Source organism: Aphis gossypii, chromosome X (assembly GCF_020184175.1).
Source record: "Aphis gossypii isolate Hap1 chromosome X, ASM2018417v2, whole genome shotgun sequence".
NCBI lineage: Eukaryota > Metazoa > Arthropoda > Insecta > Hemiptera > Aphididae > Aphis > Aphis gossypii.
In genome coordinates, this window is record NC_065533.1 from 14,565,392 (window position 1) to 14,589,877 (window position 24,486).

The following is a 24,486-nucleotide window of genomic DNA, read 5'->3' on the forward strand; positions in this document are numbered from 1 at the left end:
TCAACTATAAAATTAACATAATTGTAAAAAAAGACGACCGCACAAGCAGAATATTATAATAAAATCGCATCAATGATTATTATAATATTGTACAGATTTTTTTTTTTACCTTTTTGTGATACTATATTGATATCACCGTCAACGAAATATTGAAATACCGACCATTATTAATGATTAGGTACATTACACCCTAAACAATTTTTGTCTGTGATATTTAAGATTCACTAGTCCTTACTTGGTGATTGATGGCCATCGGACGAAAAATTAAAATTCAAAACAATAGGCTTATAAAGTTATATAAGAAGGAAAAAACAAATGAGAATGTATGTATAAAACCATAAACAATTTTATCGGATTGGTTAATACATACACATCACTAACGATAGTTACGTTATAGTTATTTTCTGAATTTATCATAATTTGTTATATTTTTATGAGGTCTCGGAATCGGGAATTCGACTTTTAATAAACGTCGGATCACTCTAATATAGAATAGTGACTTAAAAAACGATCACGTTTTGTCTGCAATATAATATACGTACACAATATACTTCTTTCATTAATTTTTTGTTAAATGTTGTTTAGCTGTTTTTTTTCTAAAGTGTCGAGTTTTAAATGTTATTTTCAATTAAGTATATTTTTATTAAGCAAGTTTAATATTATGTACGTTGTTTACGCGTATTTTTTTTGGTAATTCAAATTATTTTCAACATAAAAGTGATACCTAAGTTATAATAAATATTTTCTTTTCTTTTAATTCTTTGGATAAAACGAATCAACAACCATGCTCTTTCTAATGAATTCCTTAAATAATACATTTATTCAAATTCAGATTTTTTAATTTTAAAGTATTACGGAAAATATTTTTAAACATTCCGATTTTTATATAATTTAAGGAATGTTCTATAGTGATACCAACTTCTTTTTTTCAAGTGAGATATGAGAATCACTTTTTTCTAAAACTTGTTATAAATAATTATAATTTTTTTTTTTAAATTGATCTAGATTCTAGGTACTAGGTACCTGAAGGCTGAAATTCGAATAAGTAGATTTTTAGTTATTTAAAATTTTCCTTGTACATAGGTACCTATTATAAATATATGGTCATAATAATATAGATTTGGAAGATACAGTGATTAAAGTGATTTTAAAGTTAAAGTAGTTTATTAATCTATTAATAATCAATATTTTATAATTGGTAAAATATCTAATTATAATAAATATTAGATTCAATATTAAAACTACTTTGTATAATTGTATTATTCGAATTTTGTTAAACTGCTTTAAACATTTATGTATCTTTAAACTATACATTTTAATAACTCAAAAACGACTTGTTTGAATTTCGATTTAGATCCAAAAACATTTTCAAAAAAGTTATCTAATTAACATTTACAGAAAAAAGGGTGGCTCTCATTTTAATATGGAAGTTTGTATCGCCACAGTTATAGGACACTCCTTAAATCTAGTATAAATTATTTAACAAGTTATGTAATTTACATCAAATTATACTAAATCTAAATAATTAAAAATATTGTTCTTATGTAGATATTTAGAATTTGAATAAATTCATTATTAAAGGGATAGTTACGAATTAATCAGTATATTATAAATGTTTATATACCAATGGATAATATACAATTTCTAAAAATAAACATATTAACCTGTGTTTGAAAAATTTAATTTTTTTCAACCCACCAAAGTGCAACAATAAGTTAAAAAATCTCGATTTGTGCAAGGGACAGTGAAACCGATAAAGCTTTCTGAAAATGATGTCACCGACGATGACCGCAACAACCGTTGTGAGTCGTGACGCATTATTATGTATAATAATACATATTATTCACGGGTAACAATGACACACAGTGAAAACCTCAAAACAATAGTCAAACATTTTGAAGGCAGCCATGTTAGAACATTAAATATTATATCATGGGCTCACTATCGACCAATATATTATGTACAACAAGAGCAACAGAGCAGCGCATATACGTGAATACTCGTTATCATAATGTATTAAATATTTCAATAAAACCGATTTCAATACAGAACAAAAAATATTTGTCGAGCCACAACGTATATTATATATTTTATGTTTTTATATTACGCATTTTTTTTGTATATTTTTTTAAATGAAGTTATTTATAACTATATAGTTATCGACTGACTATATAAATATAGGATACTGTTATAGGTTATATAATTTAAACACAAATTTACATGGTGAATTTGGACCAAATTAATTTAATCATTTCATTAATTTGTCATCTGCAATTAATAAATAATCATTCAACATTAACTGAAAAAAAAAAATGTTAAAAAATAAATAAACTACATTGTGTTACTGGGAGATATTTCTTGATGCCTATTAACCTAAGTGAGATAATATGTAGCGTCAATAATCGACCCATTTGAAGCAGCTTTAAGAAATACAAAAGATTTTGCCACACTTATGCAAATTAAATTTTATTTTATTATAATTGAAAAAATCAAGATAATCTCAATAACAATTTATATATTTTTTTAAATTTTTTAAGCGAAAAATCACATTTTTAACTACTTATGTGTAGTGCATTGCTATCGTAATAAAAATCATAGACAGTATAAATTGAAAAGCAAATGTTTTATTAAGCATATTATAATTTTATGGGATACCGCGATTTTATCGTCGCGCTCCGGTTCAATTTTCATGTCTCCTTTCAATGTACATTAATAATGATGATAATAATAAAAAACTATTCGTTCACAATCATAAATCAAAGTTTTCAGGAAAGTATATTCTGTTATGGATTACGTGATTAAAAACACATATACTTGTTGCTATTTTAAGATCGAAACATTAATATACTTTTCGATATTATGTAAGGGCGAGAAAAATAATGGTTATACACGTCAATACTTTTTGAAACAACGATTGGTGTTCTTTACTGACAAAACAATCAATCTCTATATCGAGTCAATATATAATATGCACAGGCGGCTGCACAACAACTCTCCGGTATTAGATATTGTTCCAGGCGTTGCGCTATATATGGCGCCGGGATGTACCTATATATACTACCTATACGATATTGTATCTCGTGTCTACGTCCGGTGATAATAGGTCGTCGGAGTAGAGTTGTGGAAGTCGACGCGGTCAGCCACGAGAGGGACTTGACCATAATACACACATAATTATATATATGTATAAAATACGCGTCCCTTTCCGAAGCCATCGGTCGGTCGCGGCTAATGTAATTAACTTTGGTCCGAACTTTGTACGTATATATATGTATATGTATATGGGCTTACACAAATAACCGTAATACGCGTGTGCCACCGTCCCTTTTAACTCGTTTTTGTGGGTCCTAATGTCTCATATATATATTATAGGTTGACAGTTTATTAAAAAATACTGCCTGAAGGGTATTTTTTTTTTAGAATACACTGGCAATGTGTGCTATATACATAATTTGTATTTAAACGGGACAATTTTTTTTTATCACCAATCGTTCAATAACTGAATAATCGAGGAAATAATAGTCGTTTATTTTTTATTCGTTTGGAAACCCTTGTGAGGACGAGAGGTTGAGTTCTGCAAAAAAAAAAAAAAAAGGAAGAGAGAGGTATACTGCATGGGTAACGAATTTATCGCATCGATTAACTATATTAATATATTATATGCTCATTATACTGTTTTGGAAAAAAATTTAATAATTATTGTAATTAAACTAAATTATTTATTGTATACTGTGGTATGATATTTTGTAATGATATAATATGTATATAGTAAATATACCTACTAAAAAAACATTTTAACCAAAATTACAAAGTATAATTTATACACGGTATACCTAATATGCGAATAAGGAAATAATAAATATGTACCTATATACAAGAAGAATGTATTGGAATATTTTTAACTCGAAACACGATAAGTTAACATTTTTTATAACTAAAAAATAAAATAGTTACCTTGAAATTTCCAATGTACTATAAATGTGTAAAAATAATATTGATGTAGTAATGAAGTAATGCAGTGACGTTATTCAATAACTTAAATAGATAATATATAATATTATATACGAGTAAAATTTATTTGATGAAACTCGGTTTCAAAAAACTTGATGAAAATTACTTTATTTTGAATTTGTAGCAATATCTTAATCTAGATAACTGCAATTGAAATAAAATTCCGAAAGCTTGTAACTTTAAAAATAAATACCCAAAATATGCATAAATTGCATTAATTTATAGTGTTTTTAATTGTATATATTTTCATAAATTGCAAAATATAGCTAAATATTTGACAATTAGAAATTTTGAACTAATAATTAACGTTAGAGATCTTCAAATAAACTCAATAAAATCAGTGGTTCTCTTCATACAAGAAGTATACAGAAATCTCATACATACGTGATACAAAAAAAAAGTTTCAAAAAAAGTAAAATTCTTATTGATATTAAAATCAACATACGAAAAAAAAAAACACACATCATTGTAAAATCAATACATTCATCACTCCGTTCAGAATCTAAAACCACGGTATAATTATTTGGCTGTATTATAGATTATATAGATTATTATATAGAAATATTATAGGTATATTATATAAAGGAAATAATTGAATATTTGATTTTGCTAATTATGCAATAAACATTTTAGTTATTATTTAGTTCCTATTAAAAAACTTTCATTAACTTAATTATAAACTTGAAGAGTATACTAAATATTTAAAAAAAATGTAAATATGAGTATAGTGCGTATAGTTGAAAACATAATCCCAATATAATATATACAATACAAGAAGAATTTTTTTTTATTACTATTCTTTAAAAATTGCATTTTAGATATTCGAAATACCTACATTATAAGTATACTTACATGTTATCTGTTTATTTACAGTTAAGGTTTATATACAGTTAAACACAGTTTTTTTTTAATCGCAAAACCTATTAATTACAAAATACAAGTTATGCTCGCGTGCTGCTTAAAAATATTTCCACGTTGTGATTAAGATCGAATTATATTTCATTTTTTTTCGTTCGTATACCACAACATAAAATGTTGGCAAAATTCAATACATTAATTTCCGTACATGTATGTATATATGTACATAGTGATATACCTATGTTGCGTATCCATGTACACTATAAAATAGTACCTATAAATACACAATTTATTACTCTCAACATTTGTTTTGAAACACATTTGGTAGTTCTATTAAGTGGCCTCTTATGCATACAATATACCTACATATTTAACAGGAAATATGGCAAAAACGAAAACCCAAGAACGAAATTTTCTCGTTTCGTTTTCATCACAATATATGGCTGATATTCTACTGTGGCGATGGACCAGCTTATAATTGTGGTCAGATATATTTTACATCATAAATCATAATAAAAATATCAATTATTAATCAAATATTAATTTGACATACCTACGATTGAACTTTTTTACTTATCAATTTTAAATTGTAAATTCGTAGCACTTGATTGATTTTTAATCAAAACAATGAAAGCCAGCTATAACGTCAACCGCGACCGAAATATAATATAATTTAATATATTATAATCTGTCGGTGGTTAGGTATAATTTTCCTTTTAAATTGCGAATAGTGGTCGCGACCCATACCGTGTTTTAATAACATGTTTAAATTTTTTGCAGTTAAAATACTTAATTGTCATGTAAAATTGAGATCAGTGCAGCTCCGTTTAAACTCATAAAAAACAATTGCAGACATTGCATGTAGTATTCGTACACCATATCTAATTGCTATAACCTATATTCTACAAAACTTTTCAACGGTGATCTATCATTATGTAGCATGTTGTAAGACGGATTGTTGAATACTATTATGTTAGTATATGAACCCCATTATTGGACAAGTATTGGGAAAAATCTACAATAATGATAATATTTATTACCTACCTATTTAGTATGAATATTCGTTCAGACATTCAGCGTATTATTATATATTATGCAAAAATATTCGTCGTCCATAAAATCGCTGTAAAACGAAGGCTGAATTGTGTGAATCTGAGCGTGGAAATACATTTTTATTGTTAAAAAATTGTTAAGTTTAACAAGTAAAAAGCCATTAGCGTTCGGTCTTCTTTAGCTTAGAGGGACGTTGTGTAAATAAAACACAGGGAAAGCTTTTATGAAGACGATTGGTGAGAATCACAATAAAAATTGAATAAAATATTTTATCATAACCATTAGATATATGTTTATGCATTCCATCAATTCAAATTAAGTTGCGATAGTAAATAAATAATACTATTATAGTATTATTATATGCAAATTTTTTATCAAACAAAATGCACAGTGGAAAACCATTACTCTTAAATGCGTGTCCATAAAATGCAGTTAAGCTATCGAAAATATATTGGTGAAAAATCGGTTGAGATAGTTTAATCAAAAGTTATGTTTCGAAAAAAAAATAACCAATACTCAAAAATCGGTCAAGCATATTTAAATAAAACATAAAGTGGATTTCCAGAACGTTTGGGCACTATTATATTGACGCATTGATTTTGACTGTGTTCAAACGAATCGAAATGGTAATTTAAAAAATAATAGTCGTACCGCCAAAGAAAGCGTCAACAATTGTAATAACATAATAAGAAAATTGAAATAATGGTGGTTCATTGTTCAGTAAAACATACTTGATAATTCTCACGTGCATCGACGTCACGCAGAGGGACGACAAAGGGTGAGTGTTTCTTTATTTTATGAAAACGTTTTGATGTAATGTTCACATCACGCACAGGAATTTGTTTTTACCTATAGAACGTCACCGATTACAGCAGTTACGAAAATTCAGTGAATTTATTGTATTTAAATATTATAATATTCAATTGAAAAAAAAAACGATAAATTTTCTTCTGTCATAGTCCATAGATACCTACAAATAAAACAAATGAAATTCATATATTTCTTATATTCTTTCTACGAACTAATTTAATACACATACGACACTACTACGACGTAAAATGTATTATTATTTTACTCCTACCGATTAATTCAACAGCGGTAGTGAGATACAATACAAAATATATGTTGTGTAACCGTCAACAAAACAATATTGTTAAAATATCTCTTCGACATTGTTAGTTGTTTGTGCGTACGTGATAGTTATGCCAAAGTATTATAATAATTAATTCGGCCTGTCAGGTGATAAAAAAAAATAGATAAGGAATATAATAATAATAATAATAATAATATATTCTCCAATATCCACGATCCACCTCCACCACGACACTGCGACATTGTCCTGATAACTTTTTTTTAAAACAATAAAACCGGAAATAAAAGACATAGTGTGATGTTTGTTATTTTGTTTTTTAATCATTTGATTTTAGCCGACAAACATTACAAAATACACCGAAAAGTATAAATATTTATATACATCATTTACAATTAACAATAGAATTGAAAAATACAACAAAATAAACAAATATAATTACACATAATATATGTATTTTAATTCAACGCCACACGTAGATAGTCAGCCACTGTTTTTTTTTTATCTGTATCGGATAACGACGAAAGTCGAAAAACATGTAAAATGGAAATCCATTTGTATTTTTGTATACATAAAATATCGAATAAAGACTCTTACTTCCTACAGCACATGGAAATTTGAGTCGATCGAAAAATGATGAAGTTTCTAAAGTTCTGCTTTACACGCATGATATTTCTGGAAAAACTTTTCGTTTTGGCAAAAATAAGAAAAATAATATACATTTTTATGATTACGTCACATCGGATGTGACATAATCATAAAAACGTCTCGAGAAAAACACCATTATAGTTTATTTAACATGGTGTATCCATTTCGCCAATTGTATTATATTTAATTAAAGTGTTATGTGTTGTACGAAAAAATGAAAACATCAAAAATTACATTTTTGTCAGACACACGTTTACAAAAAATAAAACATTGATTTTTATTTTCCAGTAAGTAATTTTCTTTTTGTATGTTTTTTTTCTGTGCTCGTAACTTTGACTTTAATGTGTTTGCTCGTAAAATAAACGAAAACCAATCAATGAACCTCTAAAACACAATGTGTACACACTTTAGACATTTTTCAGGAACACAACGAGCTCCTCGCCTCAGTGAATAATAACTGTACATTTATATGCAACTTTATATTTTTATTTTATTCAGAGGACGTTATATAATAAAATTTTATATTTTTCGATTTCTTTACTCAAGAAGAAATTATGATTTTACTGCGGGTGCTTAATTAATTAAACGCTTAAGCAGCCCACAATATTCGTACGTACTATAGAGTATATGTGAAAATGTTTCACAGCACATTTTCGGTTACTTATAACGCACTAGATGGAGTTTGAAAATGCTTTTAAAACACCAGTCATTATTTTTAGTTTGATTTTTTTTTTTTAACTTGGGTCGATTTTAAATTGTATGTGTTCTATCTCGTAATGGATTGTATAGAAGTCACGTGACTATAACAATACTCTTGTTTTTTTTTTATGTATCTGTGTATTTATACTCGACATTTTCAACTATTTTTGTATTATTTTATTGATTATTTAATTTTTTAAAGTGATGTTATAATGTGATTAGTTTCGGTAAGCAGTAACGCTGCATGACCGAACCGGACGTTTGATGAGGACCGAAAATATACGCGCGTGCAACTGATACAAATATTATTTTAACCCATGCAAATATTGAGTATTTCATCAAACGTTATCAATTCATATTATAGTTTAGAAACGTTTTTCCCCTTTAACCATGATAGATACCTAAGTCTCCTTTAGATTCGTTATTAATACAGTAATTAATAATTACTTTTAGTTTGTAGCGTTTCAGAGTAATATAATATTATATACAGTATACGTTATTACTGGCGGCGCATATAACATCGCACACCGTTACGCCACGTGAGTATATATAATATATAATGTGTGTGTGTGTGTGTTCCGGTGCCCGTTGGAAAGTTGGCCTCGAACCGTCGTGTACGCCTGTAGTAATAATAATAATAATAATAATAATATTGTCGACGACAATGGGACGTCGGCAAGTAGGTCGAAACGTCTGTAAAAAAACATAATTCGTTATATGTACGAGCAACCGGAACTCGCGGGATGAGTACATATAACCTGTAGAGGTAAGCGTTGCGCGAACGTGACTCACACGCTATATGACCGTTTGTAATATATGTGTGGCGAGAGGAAGAGGGGAAGTCATTGGAAATCTCCGACCGATGATACATCAGCTGAAATAGTCTTAGCAATATAAGATATTAAGATCATTATTTTTCGAATTACAACAAAACAATCGAAACGGAAAAACATATATAGGTAATCTTCACGCGTTAGGAAACTGACAATAGATTGCAATGAAAAATGTCGAAATGTTTTATGACTCTGCTGGGGAATATCGAGTTTGATGAAATTTCTTTTCCAAAAAGTTTCTACTATACACATGAAACTTTGTAAAAAAAAAACGAAGGGTCATTGATAAATGAGAAGATTGCAATTTACATCTTATCATCCGAACAAAATCTTTACCTAAAGAAAGTACCTATGGATAAAGAACTAACGAATTAAATAACTACTATATTATTATATTTTTATAGTAGTCCACTTTTGTTCGGATCAATATTTTTTTTAATTAAATAGTAATAAAAGTTGTATTATGGAGAACATTGTATTATATTCGTTTGAACAAAATTTATTACATTAATAAATTAATTTTTGTTTTGCCAAAACTGATGCCATTGCAAAGTCTGCGCAGTGCGCATGCTCATACACTTATTTCTGTTGTACACTATATACAATATGTCCACTATTATTTACCAGTATAGTATATGATATACAATATCCGTATAATACGATGTATTATATTATTATAATGCATATTATATTATCCGTGTAGCGCCGTCACGTCACGTGGGATACAGGTTCAACAAAAATATTGTTACAGTCATTCCCGGTCACGGTCGGTGCGACGAGTAAAATATCGCGGTGCCTTCGAAAAATAGATTTTTTTCTGCGGCGATTTTCGCTTTGGGCGAAAACCTGAATAAATAACAAAAAATAAGATACAGATACGCACAGGCAACCATATTTTCTACGTATGTACCATATTGTAATAGTTACGAGTGCGAACTTCCCATTACATACTACCAATCGGGCGTCTGTCGAAATATGACGTGTTCTGATAAGCGTGCGCTGTGCCCACGCTTGAAATAAAATAATGTAGAAATTTACTTAAAACCGCTAAATACCTACTTATTCGTTGTGACTCGCAGGTAGGTAGATATACACTGGGATATGCGTTCGAAAATTGTCGACAATAAATTATAAATTTTCAATTCTGCATCACGGGAAAAACTATGTATTAACTGCTGTAGTGCTTGTATCCTGCAGGTCACGAGAAAGGGAATATTTAAAATCCATATGCAGAATATTTGGTGAGAGCGGTTAACCTCTCCCCTCACCGTTATCAATGTTGTAAGTTTATATTATCCTAACAGTTTTCAGAACATTTTAGAACACGTCTCTGTTCAAATTCTCCTCTTTCCTTAAATGTATGCATGGGTATTTAATATTTAACGATATGCACATTAATCGCATTGAACTATTAATTAATACAAAATCAAGTTTTAATACTTAATGTACTGCGGAGAATATCATAAAATTAATGAAAACTTGTGAAAAAACATTTTTGGAGGTTTAACTTTTTACTTGTTGCATTTTTAGTTGAATTTCTGTTTTTATTATTTTTACTTATTTTATATTTTAATTTTTATAGACATATTAATCTAATTTGAACACTTTTTTCTGCAAGGGAGAAGTTGTTTTTAGATTCTCTAAATATGTCTATATAAGTATAATATTTGTATTTAGTATTTACTATTTATATTATATACGGTTTGAACAACTCTATTGGAATAATTAACGACTGTTATTGCAACTTAAGGGCGTGATTAATCTTGTATTATGGCTAAATCCAATAGAGGTCATACCAAGTTCATAATGAGCATAATGATTCAAATCAAAATACGAAGTTGAGCCAACCATAATAATTCATGACTAAAACTATGTATAATAAATTACATCGTGAGTTCAAAAAAATTGTAGTGCTCTTTTAGGCTTAAAGTTTAATATAATCAGTATAATTATAGGTAATTACTTAATTTTATAATCGCGGTAACTGTAACTATTTATTGTATTTCTAGGGATATCTTGTTTTGTTTGGTTTCTATATTTTTTTGTAGATCTAAAACCATGCTGAACACTTTGTGAACAATCCTACTGTACCTAATTATATTGTAGTTTCAAACGTGATTAAATAAATCACATGAAATAGCTAGGGCTCGTTTATCCTCGTATTTTGCTTCACATTTAAGTACTATATTTAGTCAACTACTAACATACTGTCTAAACTTCAAAACTTACCAAACTGTTGATTAATTAATATGGAAAATATAGTGATTTAATATAAGAACTATTTACAAAAAACTAATAACTATATAAATTGGGGTAACCAAACTCAAATATATTTCCACCACAAAACAATTATTTTAAAATCTTTTATTCAGTATAAATGTCGGATCTGTATAGAACGGTCATTACTATTCGAAATATTAAATATGAATCAGAAAAAATAACGGGGAATTCACTCTCTTGCATAATAGGTATTGAGTGTTCATACTTCCTAACCATTGAGTAGGTCATAGTAGTGACTAATGGATGTGTTAAATTTGAATTTAATGATAAATCATTATATATGAAAAACGATTCTATGTGAAGACAATCAGCCTATATTTCTGAAAATATTTTAAAATACATTTATATTGCAATTAATAATATATGTTATTATTATAAAAACGGCAAGTACAATTAATTTCTGTCGAAAACAAGTTGTATATTATAATTTATAATCATTTATATTTATACTAATTAATCTAGCCTCATATAACTAGTTATTATTAACTAACTTAAAGTTAAAATACAATGCCAATGTACTTATTGTTGAATAGTGCTTAAAATATAAATAGTTTAAAAATAATCTAAGTATTTAGAAAATATAATTGTTGAGTACCTACTAATAAATAATATTTTTTTAATTAAAACAAAATAACTAAAAACGTCTTTTTTGTTTTAATATTTAATGTCGAACTAATAACAAACCTTTAAATGTCTTTTAAGAAAATGTTACACGTGCTTTATTGATATTTATAGATTTCAATAAAAACTTTTAATGAAATACTTTGTTTTATTAAACTTTCAAGCGTTAGTTATTAAAATTGAAATTTTTACATATTTCCAATGATAAAATGATTTGCATTTACGTTTTTTAACTAGGTTTATCAATAATAGAACTTCAAAGTTTATAAACAAAATTATTACATATTATTGATACTTATAAATTGCTATAAATATATACATCTTATGAGGAATCTTGCTTTATTTTTTAAGTTTTTTTTTAAATATTTAGTGCATATTTCTACAGTTATTTTTGTAATTCATGTTTGAATTACAATAATAAATAAAATCTATTTTGTCGTAAACCAGTTTTACTTATTTTTTACTTTTATTCTACAAGTTAAACTATCAAAAATCGGTAATTGAAATATTTTTAGTGCTCCAAAAGGTTAAGAAAGAAAAAAAATAAACCACACCGATAGTAAAGACACGCCTATTGTAAAATCAATACATTCATCACTCCGCTTAAAATCTAAATGTTATTGATCGGGCCTATACCAATACAGCAGAGACAGTACAGCGTGGAAATTGGAACTTGATACATTTATAATATAGATAACATAAAAAACAGTCTCCCATAGAGCACAACGGCCAACCTGTATATATAATAGGTATAAAAAAGAGGTCGGTTGAAAATTCTAATCTTTTCATTTTATACACAGATTCGGGTCGTTTTTAACAGATGTAATTTTTTGAGATTTTCGTAGAAACGAAGAATTGCACACCACGTCATAAAATAATCTGTACAGACATATTAAAATATTATAACATTTCCCTGATGAGATTTAAAAAATATATAATTTATTTATTGGCTTTATAGTTTATTATATCTATCTCCATGCGTTCATGTATGCTTGCGTTTTGGGGTGCTTATAAAACGAAATTTTTCGATAACGAGTGTCTATTGTATATTTCAACGCATTAAATTTATCCAGTTAAATTCGAAATATAATATTACAACATTTAACATAAATTATAATTATGTTTTTTTTTCCATAATATTTATTTTTAAGATCATTACAAAATCACTTTAATAACACCTTAAAGGAAACAAACCTAATATTTAAATACTTTTTTTATTCCAATTTATATAAGTCCGAATTAATTTTCACAAAACATAGATTTAATTTCAAAAAACAATAAAAAAAACAGTCTTCTAATTGTATTCTGTAAAGTACTGCTCAGTCGTTAAACAATTAATTACGCTAAATAATAATTCGATTAAAATTCAAATAATTAAAAAATAAAAATTAACAATTTGCATTTAATTTGTAGAAATAAAAATAATATATTTACCCGCTTTAGCCGGTTAAACACATTAAATAACTAGGTCAATTGACTTTTTTTCTATTCAATTAGTCGAATAAGAGGTGACACTATCACAATCATCTTAAATAAATTGTTTTTTCATTATTTTTTTAATGTACCGTTGTCATTACTTTGCTCTATATTAATTTAAAATTAAACATTTTCCTCTGTAATCTTTACGAATAATTGACATTAAAAGTTAAGTATTTTAACCGTAGATGGGTAAAGGTATATTACAGTTAAGATAATAGGTATTTGTAATGATTAAAATATGGGCATTAACTTATAGAATCTAATACAGTCTTTTTTTTTTTTAATTATTCATGTAATCTAAAAACTCGACATTGCCAATTTGAGAATTGCACCTATAATATTATAATATGATATGGTATATTTCTATGAATATAAAATACAAAGTTAATCTAAGTAAATAATAATTTGAAAATTAAACGTAATACGATAAATCATAAATACATAAATAAAATATAATTGTCTTGCGTATGCTATTTACCTATGGGTATACATACAATATACACTTCATAATGTATTCCAGTAAAATAAATATTATGAGAAAAAATGAAATAACTTTTTGTTAGTAAAATAGCAGTGAAATATTGAATTTGAAACCTATACACGAATATTTTTGATAATCCACATACCTTTTATTATTATTTCAATTCAAGTTATCATTCAAATGTATATTGATAAGATTGAAGTTTTTTTTTATAAATAAAACAAGAGAAAAACAATAATATTTTACTATAGTTAACAAGCTATATTATAATGAAGGTAATAAATAAGACACGAGATATTGTTATTGACGCACTTGTTTACGAATAATAAGACATTTATTTTGTAACGAATTCGACACCCCAAATTAATAATTTAGTAGGTCGACAAAGACATTGTTAACGAATATAAATAAAAAATGATTGTTATTATTATTATTAATAAATTCAATAAATTCAGCACATGTTCTGCTTTAGTTTTATCGAACCAATGTTAGTGATATCGTGATTATAGTAATATCACAAATTAACAGCGAACGTACATAATATATTATATTATTCTCTATTGTAAGTATACTATAACGAGAAATGAATAATAATGTTTGTAATATTTCATTCGATGTCACAACAAAAAGTACTTAAAAACATTTTTTTGATCATTTTTGACCTTGGCTACAGAATTACGTAGAATTTGTCTCCCCGTGAACTGAAACAAATGACGCTATACTCGTCATTTATAGGATAAAGAGTCGCAGGGTTTGGTCAGGAATGGTTAGTTGTTATTGTTTTATTTACCGTCACCAGAGCAATTACAATCAACCAAATGTTTTCGGTTAATTAAAAATACACTTACTCGTTTAGTGGATAAACGGTGTAATTATAGTATAATATATCGTGGGTTTAAGAATGTAGATATAATACCTCGATTAGGTAACGTTACAGAAAAAGGAGATATGATTATATTTTTAAACAATAGGAAATATAATTTTTACAACTTTGATTAGGCTTGGTTTTTTTTTTTTTTGTTACTTTATGTTTCATTTTTATGGTTAAATTGATATATAATTAATTAGATAATATCTAATAGTATTAATATAGTATAGGTAAATATTATTTATACTGACATCATAATAACAGCTAACAACGATTTTATAAAGTATTATTAATTTTTTAGAAGTAGGTCAGTGATATTTTGAATAATATTGTAAAAAACGATTTAAATTTCAACAACATAATAATAATCAAATTCATGTTTGTTTATATTTATGTAATTATTTATGTAAAAAAATACTACAAACAATTAATGCTCACAATTAAAATTGTAGGTATTGTTATTGTAACTATAACTATAACTATAACTATCTATATAGAATATAGATAAGTATAAAATTATTTAATATATATTAGAATTCAACTTAACAAAAACCTAGACTTTTTACTTTTAAAGTATTAATAATATAAAATCTGTTTTCATTTCAATATTTTCCAATGTAAGTGCACCTATACTATTTTTGTTTATACAATTTATGCATTGTCTAAAAAAATATATTGTCAATGATTTTTACTTAATAGGTCTATTTCATTATACCAATTTTCAAATATATAAAATATATTTATAAGTTTATAACACACATATACTACTATACTATAGGTACATAATACATAACGTTTTGTGTATTTTTTTATTTCTGAACTATATATTACTGATAAACAAGGTTCTATCTGTTATTAAATTTCAATCATTTACGGACATTTCATTTGAGTGTTAACGATTCCGTTATTTCTATATGAGTTAAATACACTTTGGAGCCTCCAGGGGCTATGCGACTACATTTATATTACAGGTAAACAGTACATAGTATGTGTAGAATGTTATACAGTAAGGTATAATAACGCTGAACTTTCAGATTTGTATTTGTATTCAACAAATGTGGGACAAGGAGACGCATATACATTTATGTAACCGGGTTCGAAAGAAGATGAGTTCCTTATTGTCGAGTTAGCCATAAATGGCAACTGCAATAGGTCATAGGTGTATTTAATTGTTAATGAATTTTTCCTAATGTGTAAACGGTTGTATCGAAAAAAATAAATGGGTTAACTCATTGATAAAACCCATCGAAGATGAATCATAATATAATACTAAACGTAAAATAATTAGTGAAAGAAAAACAATATCAGAAATATTATTATGAATATATTATATATATCTAGAGTTAGATATGAATTAAATTGGTAATGTTTTCTTTGAAAAATTATACTTTAGTTTGTCTTATCCACATCATACGAGTTTGAAACTTTTATGATGAGTGACAGCCCTCTCAAACTCCTATGCTGTTGGTAACTATAAAACCGTTTTTTATTTTTGGGAGGGTGATATATTGAACGTTTTTAAAACATACCCTATTTTCATAATTGTTTTACATATTTATACTATATACGAATTACATTTGTATTGGAATTACTTACCCATTGACATCTGTTTGTCCGAAGGTCAACGTGGCGAATGCCAAACACCACAATAATGTTATACACATGTTCGGTTCCATTCTGTAAAATAAAATAAATAATAAACAATTGTATTTTAATAAAACATGAGGATGACAACAATTCGTTTATATAAAAAAAAAAAGCTCGACTATTAAATCGACTGCCGTACCAATCTGCCTTTGCAGGGCACACGATGACAATAGTAACAACGAGAGTAATTATTACGTCCCGCTTATCATAGAGATTACTTATCGTACAATTAAACTCTGCAAGGTAAACGGCATCCAAGGCTAGGTATGGCCCCAATAATCTATAGTATGGTAACCCACACACAACTCGCCTATTAATTTTATTATTGTCATTTTTTGTGGGAAATTTGTTGACTAAATCAAGGTTAGACCACGGTTGAGTTCGAAATGTTTATTATAACATCGTAAAGAACATGGTGTTTTAGGTATACTCACCTTTTACATTCAGAATACCTATAAATATAGAAATATCGATAAAGTACATTCCTTTTTGTAAATGCAATAAACTATGAATAATATTTATTAATAATGGTATATTCTTATGTGGAGTCGGAAACAATAAAATAAAAAATGATTTAAATTCGAAAGTATGTGATGACCTTTCTACAAAGCTGAAGTGTGTGTTACTGATTTAAGTTAATAATAAAATTACCTATAGTATAGGTTATCTTAATCATATGTTTGATTTTTAATTGTAAATTGAATACGAAAAAAATGTCAAATAGTCTTATATAGTTTTAATTATTTTAATTATTAGTACCTGTATAGTTAATTTCAATAAATGGTAAAATATTTTCAAGTAATAAAATAAAGTACATACTTATTATATTGATAATAATACTTGAACCTTAAAGTTTAAGTTTAAAACAATGAATGTAGGTACACGGAAAAAACATTTTTGAAGTATTATGCATTCCATCAATATGCAGCATACAATTGTTAATGAATATCAGGGCTGGATTATGGTCATAATTTAAGGGGGGCTATTACTTTTATTGAGGCCTTTTCACCTAAAATAATTTCCTTTTTTTCTTCTGATTTATTACTATGGCCCCTTTCAACTTGCGGCCCGGGGCTATAGCTCCCTAGCCCCCCCCCCCTTGATCCATCCCCGATGAATATTTAAATATGTATATAGCAAAGTTAAATTGTATTATTTAAATAAATAATTAATAAAAATAAATTTTTATTCTAAAAAATACGGATTCTGGAAATTTTATGATTTTTATTTTATTTGATATTAATAATATCATACAGTCTGGTGGACCAGCCACCCAGAAAGGATACACTGTATATAAGTAGCTTACAGTCTAGTATACAATTTTATGTTTATAACTTAGAAGCATTACGTTTTATTTGAATTATTTTGAACTAATTAGGTAATAATAATTGTACTATAACTCTACATTAGAAGTATTTCATATAATCTTTATTAATTTAACCTTGTGTTATTCATATATTTTAGGTACCTACTTTGGCAGTTTATCGATCGGATATACAACACGCACAACAAGTATATAATAATATCTAAAAACATATAAAAATCCTAACTGTGTAACATTATATTGGAGATCACTCGGGCGAAAATAACGGTATATTTCTATACACTACAGCTACAACTATACGGCTATACGGATATATGTATTCGGGCATTAATCATTTTATTATTTTTATTCCGTGCGAGCCGGCTTACACAGGATTCATGGTCTAGTTGAGTAGAAAATTTACAGTCGGAAAAAGGATATGCTGTAACCCTGAGCGAATGACGAGATGACTAGGTGATATAATGTCTGTTTGTTTTCACCCACTGACGAAAATACGAAAATGTCGATAGTTTTATCGCTTTCGCGTTATTTTATTATTACTTTTTTTTTCGTGATTGAAATGGTGAACGAAATAAAAGTGAATAATAAAAAAAAAACGCAGAAGAGAAAGATAAACATAATAAAATTTTTCAGGTTTCACTCTGTAAGACGAGTGTCGAATTTTGAGCGTGTAGGTGTATATTTTTGCACCAGCAGTGTGAGAAGCAACATTTCGAATACACCGCGAAATTTCGAAATCTAAACTTTATTGGCGAATTGAACTTGTTTATTTAGGACCACATTTCGAAGGAGCGATGGATGTAATTAAAAGGTTTATTAAACGAAAAAATGAATATTACATTAAACTGCATCTTTGCAATAGAATTTGAGTTGTAAATTTCTAAATGCTTTAAGTATATATTTAATTATACATTGAAAATCAATAGTGAATGTTAACATTTTTCAACGTTAATTTCGATTATTTTAACGCATAAGGAAGTGGAACGACATTATTGAACTTATGTATACCGCAATTACTTATAAGTGAGTTGTTTGCACCGTGAAGTTCATTGGAGGTTGTGCGGAATATTCAACGTCGTATACAAAAATATATTAATCGTCATCAATTTCGTATGACCTGACCCCGAGAACGCGCGAATCGACGTAGAAAACAACAATTTTATCTTGACGTCTAAATACGGTAGTTCATATTTGTTTTTTACACGTTTTATACGTTATTTAATTATCGTTACTCAAATACCCGCTACCAATTCCTTTTCGGAGAATAAATTTGTTCAAAACTACATCAAACAGTTCTGTATCTGCCCAAACTACATGCTTCTATATTCCACATAAAAGATAACTAACCTACTCAGTAAAAAAACGTAGTTCATACTCAAGATCCAGTTCTGGTGGTAATAATATTTTAGAATTGACGTAACATTGGTCATGCGGGAATTTGTAGCCAATCAATTACAACTCCCGATGATCGATGTTATGGCTGAACATATTTTATACTTAAGCAAAAATCGCAAAGAAACTATTAAGACAAAGTTGAAAATAGTATGTATTTTCATTGTTTTATATGAATGAGAGGTCGAGTCAGCGGAAACCATACAGATATAAGTGAAATGGTGCAGCTTTGTAACTCTATAAAATTATAATCAAGATATTGTTTCCAAACGATATCGCCTGCAGATGTTAAGATAGAAATTTATGAAAATAAAGTCTATATTTCTGTCATATAGTCTCCAGAGTTGAGCTTACAGGTATATACTGGCGAGGTCTTCCAATCCAGCACTGGAATTGTGAAGGCTTTAAGGGTAACTCTGAAAAAATACCATCTTCTATCCATTCTTATCAATAAATAAAAATAAAAATAGTTATTAAAAAATATAATTATTATCAAAATTAAATGGTAAGTAATAATTCAACTGTCAATGACTCTTATAATTTAATTAAACCTATATTGTCATCGTCGGGATGATTGTTTATACAAACATTGCACTGTTTCCAACTTGATTTTTAAACATAATATACACGCTGTATTTTGGACTGTGATATTGTATTCATTTTACACAGAACATAACTTTTAGATAATATGATATTTCTTTTAGATTGTTTAATAGGTTTGTTTGATAGGTTTTCATTCACTAAAAACTAGAGGTACCATAAACATCACGAATAATACGCGTTAATTTATTGAAATTTATATAATGATATTATAGGATATATATTTTATAATTTTATCACTATTATTAATTAATTATTATCGTTAATGTAAGCCAACAATAGACATTGACGTCATGCTCGACGAAGACACGCCACACTACAGTTTTACAATCAATGCTGGCTCGGCGGAAGTCATTAATATTATTATGCAGAATAAATTAATTTTGCGAATATCATTGACAATAGATAGGTAGCTAGGTAATTAACGGACAGCACCTACCTAATTATTCACCTGGGTTATTATATAGTATACGTACATCGTCATTTTGAATTATTTCATGGAATACATAAACACAATATTTTACTTTTGTTTGTACATCAAATGGCGTTTTAAATAATATAATAAAAGCAATATTTAACAACAATATTGTTTTGATTAATACAACAATGAAACATGTACTTAATTTTCATTGATTCATGAGGGGATGTGTGTTGGACAACCGCAGACTAGACCGATGACTGATTTTTTTCAGTCACCAATTTGACGTCTATAATAATTAAAGTTACTATTCGAATAATACATAAAAATCTTATAAGCTAATTAAGCTTCACGAGACCAATAGTAATTAAATCATCTATTTATATTTTTCACTGCGAGTAGATACCTATTTATTACCTACAGTAACCTAATCAAAGCGTGTCATCATTAAAATTAAGATAAAATTAATATATACATGGTTTTTATCATTCATCCGAAAATGAATTATTCGGTATTTTCATTCGAGAAACGTAATAAACTGATAATTAATTTTTATTATACTCATATACATACACTACAAAACTACAATAAAAATACGGTTTATGTATGGTTAGGTCGGTTAGGAGATTTTAAAATGCGCAAAATACATCACCATATATATTTTAAACAAATGAAATTAATACGTTGAAAACATTATTTTTTTTAAATCTCAAATGTTTTTTTACAGTTGAAGAACTAATTTCCCAATTGTTTTATTGTTGTACAGGATTTTTCGCATTTATAGCATCTCTATATTTCACAGGAAATCGATAAAACACTGACAGTATACCTATAGTATGGTAGTTTCTTTTCGAGTGTTTCCACGCGGAAACGTGCATTGAAGCGAACTTTAAATGTATTTTTATTGATTTAAAGAAAGGCACAAAAACATTTAACGAATCATTCATAATAACGAACTTATTAATATATTTATAATTATAATTACATTGTATAATAAATCACAGCTCTTAGTTTTTAATGTAATATTTGTATCTGCATTTTACATTATGCATAAAGGTATAGTGTATAACTGCGATATATTAATCTTGTTTGTTTTACACCAATTTTACATGAAAGATAATATACTTATACTAAAAAAGTAACCTTTATGTATATTTTATAGTAATACATAATAAGACTCCGATCAAAAGTCAATACCCTTTACTTGTAGAGAGGAGAAAGGGTTAAAAAAATTGTTAACTGTAAATACCTACTTAAAATCTTTATCAAATAATTATTTTAGAATTTTTTGAGTATTTACGATATTTTTAAGCTATTCGTAAAAATTATAAATGCTCTATTATTTTTCATTTATTTATTCTAAATGTTAATAAAAACTGTATGATTGGCCAAAATATGAAACTGAAACTAAAAAAAAAAAAAACGTTGAAAATAAATCAACATTATATTGCACATGAACTAAGAAGCTTCTGATGTTAAAATGTTGATAAAAGTATAGTCAAAATTGTGGACATTTTCTTAATATTTAATATGTATTATGTGCATTAAAAATGCATACATTTAATTTAATTCCTATAACTTGAAAATGTAATACGAAATCCCTAATGAGTTGTTCTTGCTAGAATTACTAGTAGCAATATAAATAGTGAATAATAAAATATCCTTAGTAGTATAATACGCTGACCGTATTATAATAGGTCTTCGCTCGGATTTATTTTTTTTATATACAATGGCTTATATTATTTATAACAATGTATTCAATGTTTTTTTTTTCTGAAAACAAATCTCTCCCAATTAGTTGACATTTCAGACAACCAAATCGTAAATAACATGGAGCATTTAGTTTTATTTACTATATAAATACGTGTAGTGTGTACAAATGTTTTGCTCAAAATGTACGTACCTGTGAAATCTTTTACGCAAACACTAGTGCAATGGATTATAATACTGACGGATTTATTGTAAGGGTGGAAAACAATGTAGACAAACGAGCAGGTTTTGTGAGAACAGGTGATTGTTAATCATGGATTATAATAATATTATTAAACTTTACCGTAAACGTCAAAAACCGTATTAAGCGAGGTGAAGTTTTATGTAATAAAACTTGGGTTGTTTTCAATCTAATTGGTTCACCTTTAAAATGATATAAATAATAAAATCTATTTAAACAATATACTCGTTTTTAATGGAAATTTCTGGTATCTTTATATCCCAACAAAATATCCATAAAAAATAATCTAACTTTATACTCATCGAATAAACTTTATGTTTTATATTTCAATCGCTTTAGGTATTTAATAGGACTACCATAAAATTATATCGATTTTATTATCTCACAATAAAGACAGTCTTAAATCAATTATTCCAATACGACAACATCTATGAAGCATAACTATGTGATGACAAAGTTTGTTTTTTTTTTCGAATTTATGACATTGATATCACGACGAGTAAAATGATAATCAGACAATACTAAAATATTTAATTCAAATTCGCAAATAGTTAATATACCTAGGTATTAAATATATTTTAATGAATCGAATCTTAATTAAAAGTAATCAAGTTGAGAAAAATACGAGAAGATAATAAACATCGAGAAAACGCATTGTTGTAATAGTAACTGTTAAACTAGTAAACTATTTAATTGTGTGATTTTTAGTAATGTATGTACCTATAAATATATATATATATATATATTACATATATATTAATTCCTAAAAATACATAGCACCTACCTATATTATGTGAAAGCGTTAACCATATATAACGGTGAATTCATAGTAAGTCGCGTTTGACAAGAATATAAAAAAATATTATCACCGGATAATGTTTCTAGGAATCGATTTTTTTAAGAACACGATTTCAATTTATACACGAAAATCTAATATATTTAAATGTAATTTCAGTGTATAACTTTGTAATACACTTGTATACCTATATATATATACATATGTATTCTAAAAAAGTCTTTGAAACGAAAAAGAAAATAGAATAACGCTACATTATTTTCTTACTGTTGTACCTGAGACGGAGATTTAATAAAACTTTTAGGAGACGTATTTTCTTTTAAACAAATTTACACAACACAACCGCAGTTGTAATCCCCGATCAATAATACGATTTAAATGTGTTTATTTTTTGTTTCATAAATATAACACATCAAGCAATGAACAATAAATAATACATAATTATTATAGAGAAAATAAAAAATCCATCCAACTTGTTATTGATTACCTTTGATAAAAAAGAAAAAAGAAATAATAAAATAAAAATGCTTATAAAACGAATCAGGCTAAAAATAACAACTATTTACTTAAAAATAAAAATCTATTTACAAGTAATTTTAAAAAAATAACATTGTTATAAGACATAAAATAATAACACTGTTGTTCCTTTTTTATGTTTGGGAATTTTAATGGGATTATTTAAGTCACCTTAACAAGTGACGTGATAGATGATGAAATTATGTCATACACGAGGGTGTAAAACTGTCCACACAGCAAGTTCCCAACGACCTATAAACGCCTATATTCCTAAACGGAGTTTTACAACTTATATTATAACACACAAATAACTTAAACTGACGTCGATAAGCAATAAACGATCCGAATAAGTGAGAAAAAAATGTTTCGTTCGGCCTATGTCGTCGAGTATCATTATCCCGGGGTTTCCCACTCGAGCACATCGAATCGGCGGTGTAAAACACACCTGCTGACAAAAAAAACTTTATTTATTTACATATTATAGAATAAGAATCTTGTTGCACCTGGTAAGCAAAAATATTTATCTTCATCTACTCAAGGATTTCTATAGACTCTATCTCGTTTCACTAAAAATGCTTAGGTACCTTGTACCTACTGCATTGTTTCCACATGCAAAACGTGATTAGCTGCTGTTTATTAGCTTGACATCAGTTATCAACTATTATTATTACTTTTAAATTTTTATATGAAAACGTCGACGTGGTTATCTATCGATTTATAATATTAAATATAATAAATTTAATATGATTCATGTATTTTTATAAAATAAATAACTAATAATGGGTATTATATGGAAATTAAAATATTACATCTATTATTATATTTTATATATCATGCAAATAAATGTAATTGTTTTAATTCATTACATAGGGAAGTTAGGTATGTCTATTTTCTTTTAAGTCCTAATATTTAAAATGGTAT

At 27.1% G+C, this 24,486-nt stretch overlaps 1 protein-coding gene across 2 annotated transcripts in view; it reads right to left on the reverse strand.

Annotated features, from left to right (window-relative positions):
• The window catches only part of LOC114124797 (CD109 antigen-like), an 85,818-nt gene that overhangs the window by 40,182 nt on the left and 21,150 nt on the right, over positions 1 to 24,486 (reverse strand). For both annotated transcript variants that reach the window (XM_027988166.2, XM_027988167.2), the window contains exon 2: positions 16,518 to 16,598. In XM_027988166.2, the coding sequence (XP_027843967.2) occupies positions 16,518 to 16,597 (80 nt within the window). In that variant the 5' untranslated portion in view covers position 16,598. The remainder of the gene's footprint in view (positions 1 to 16,517; positions 16,599 to 24,486) is intronic.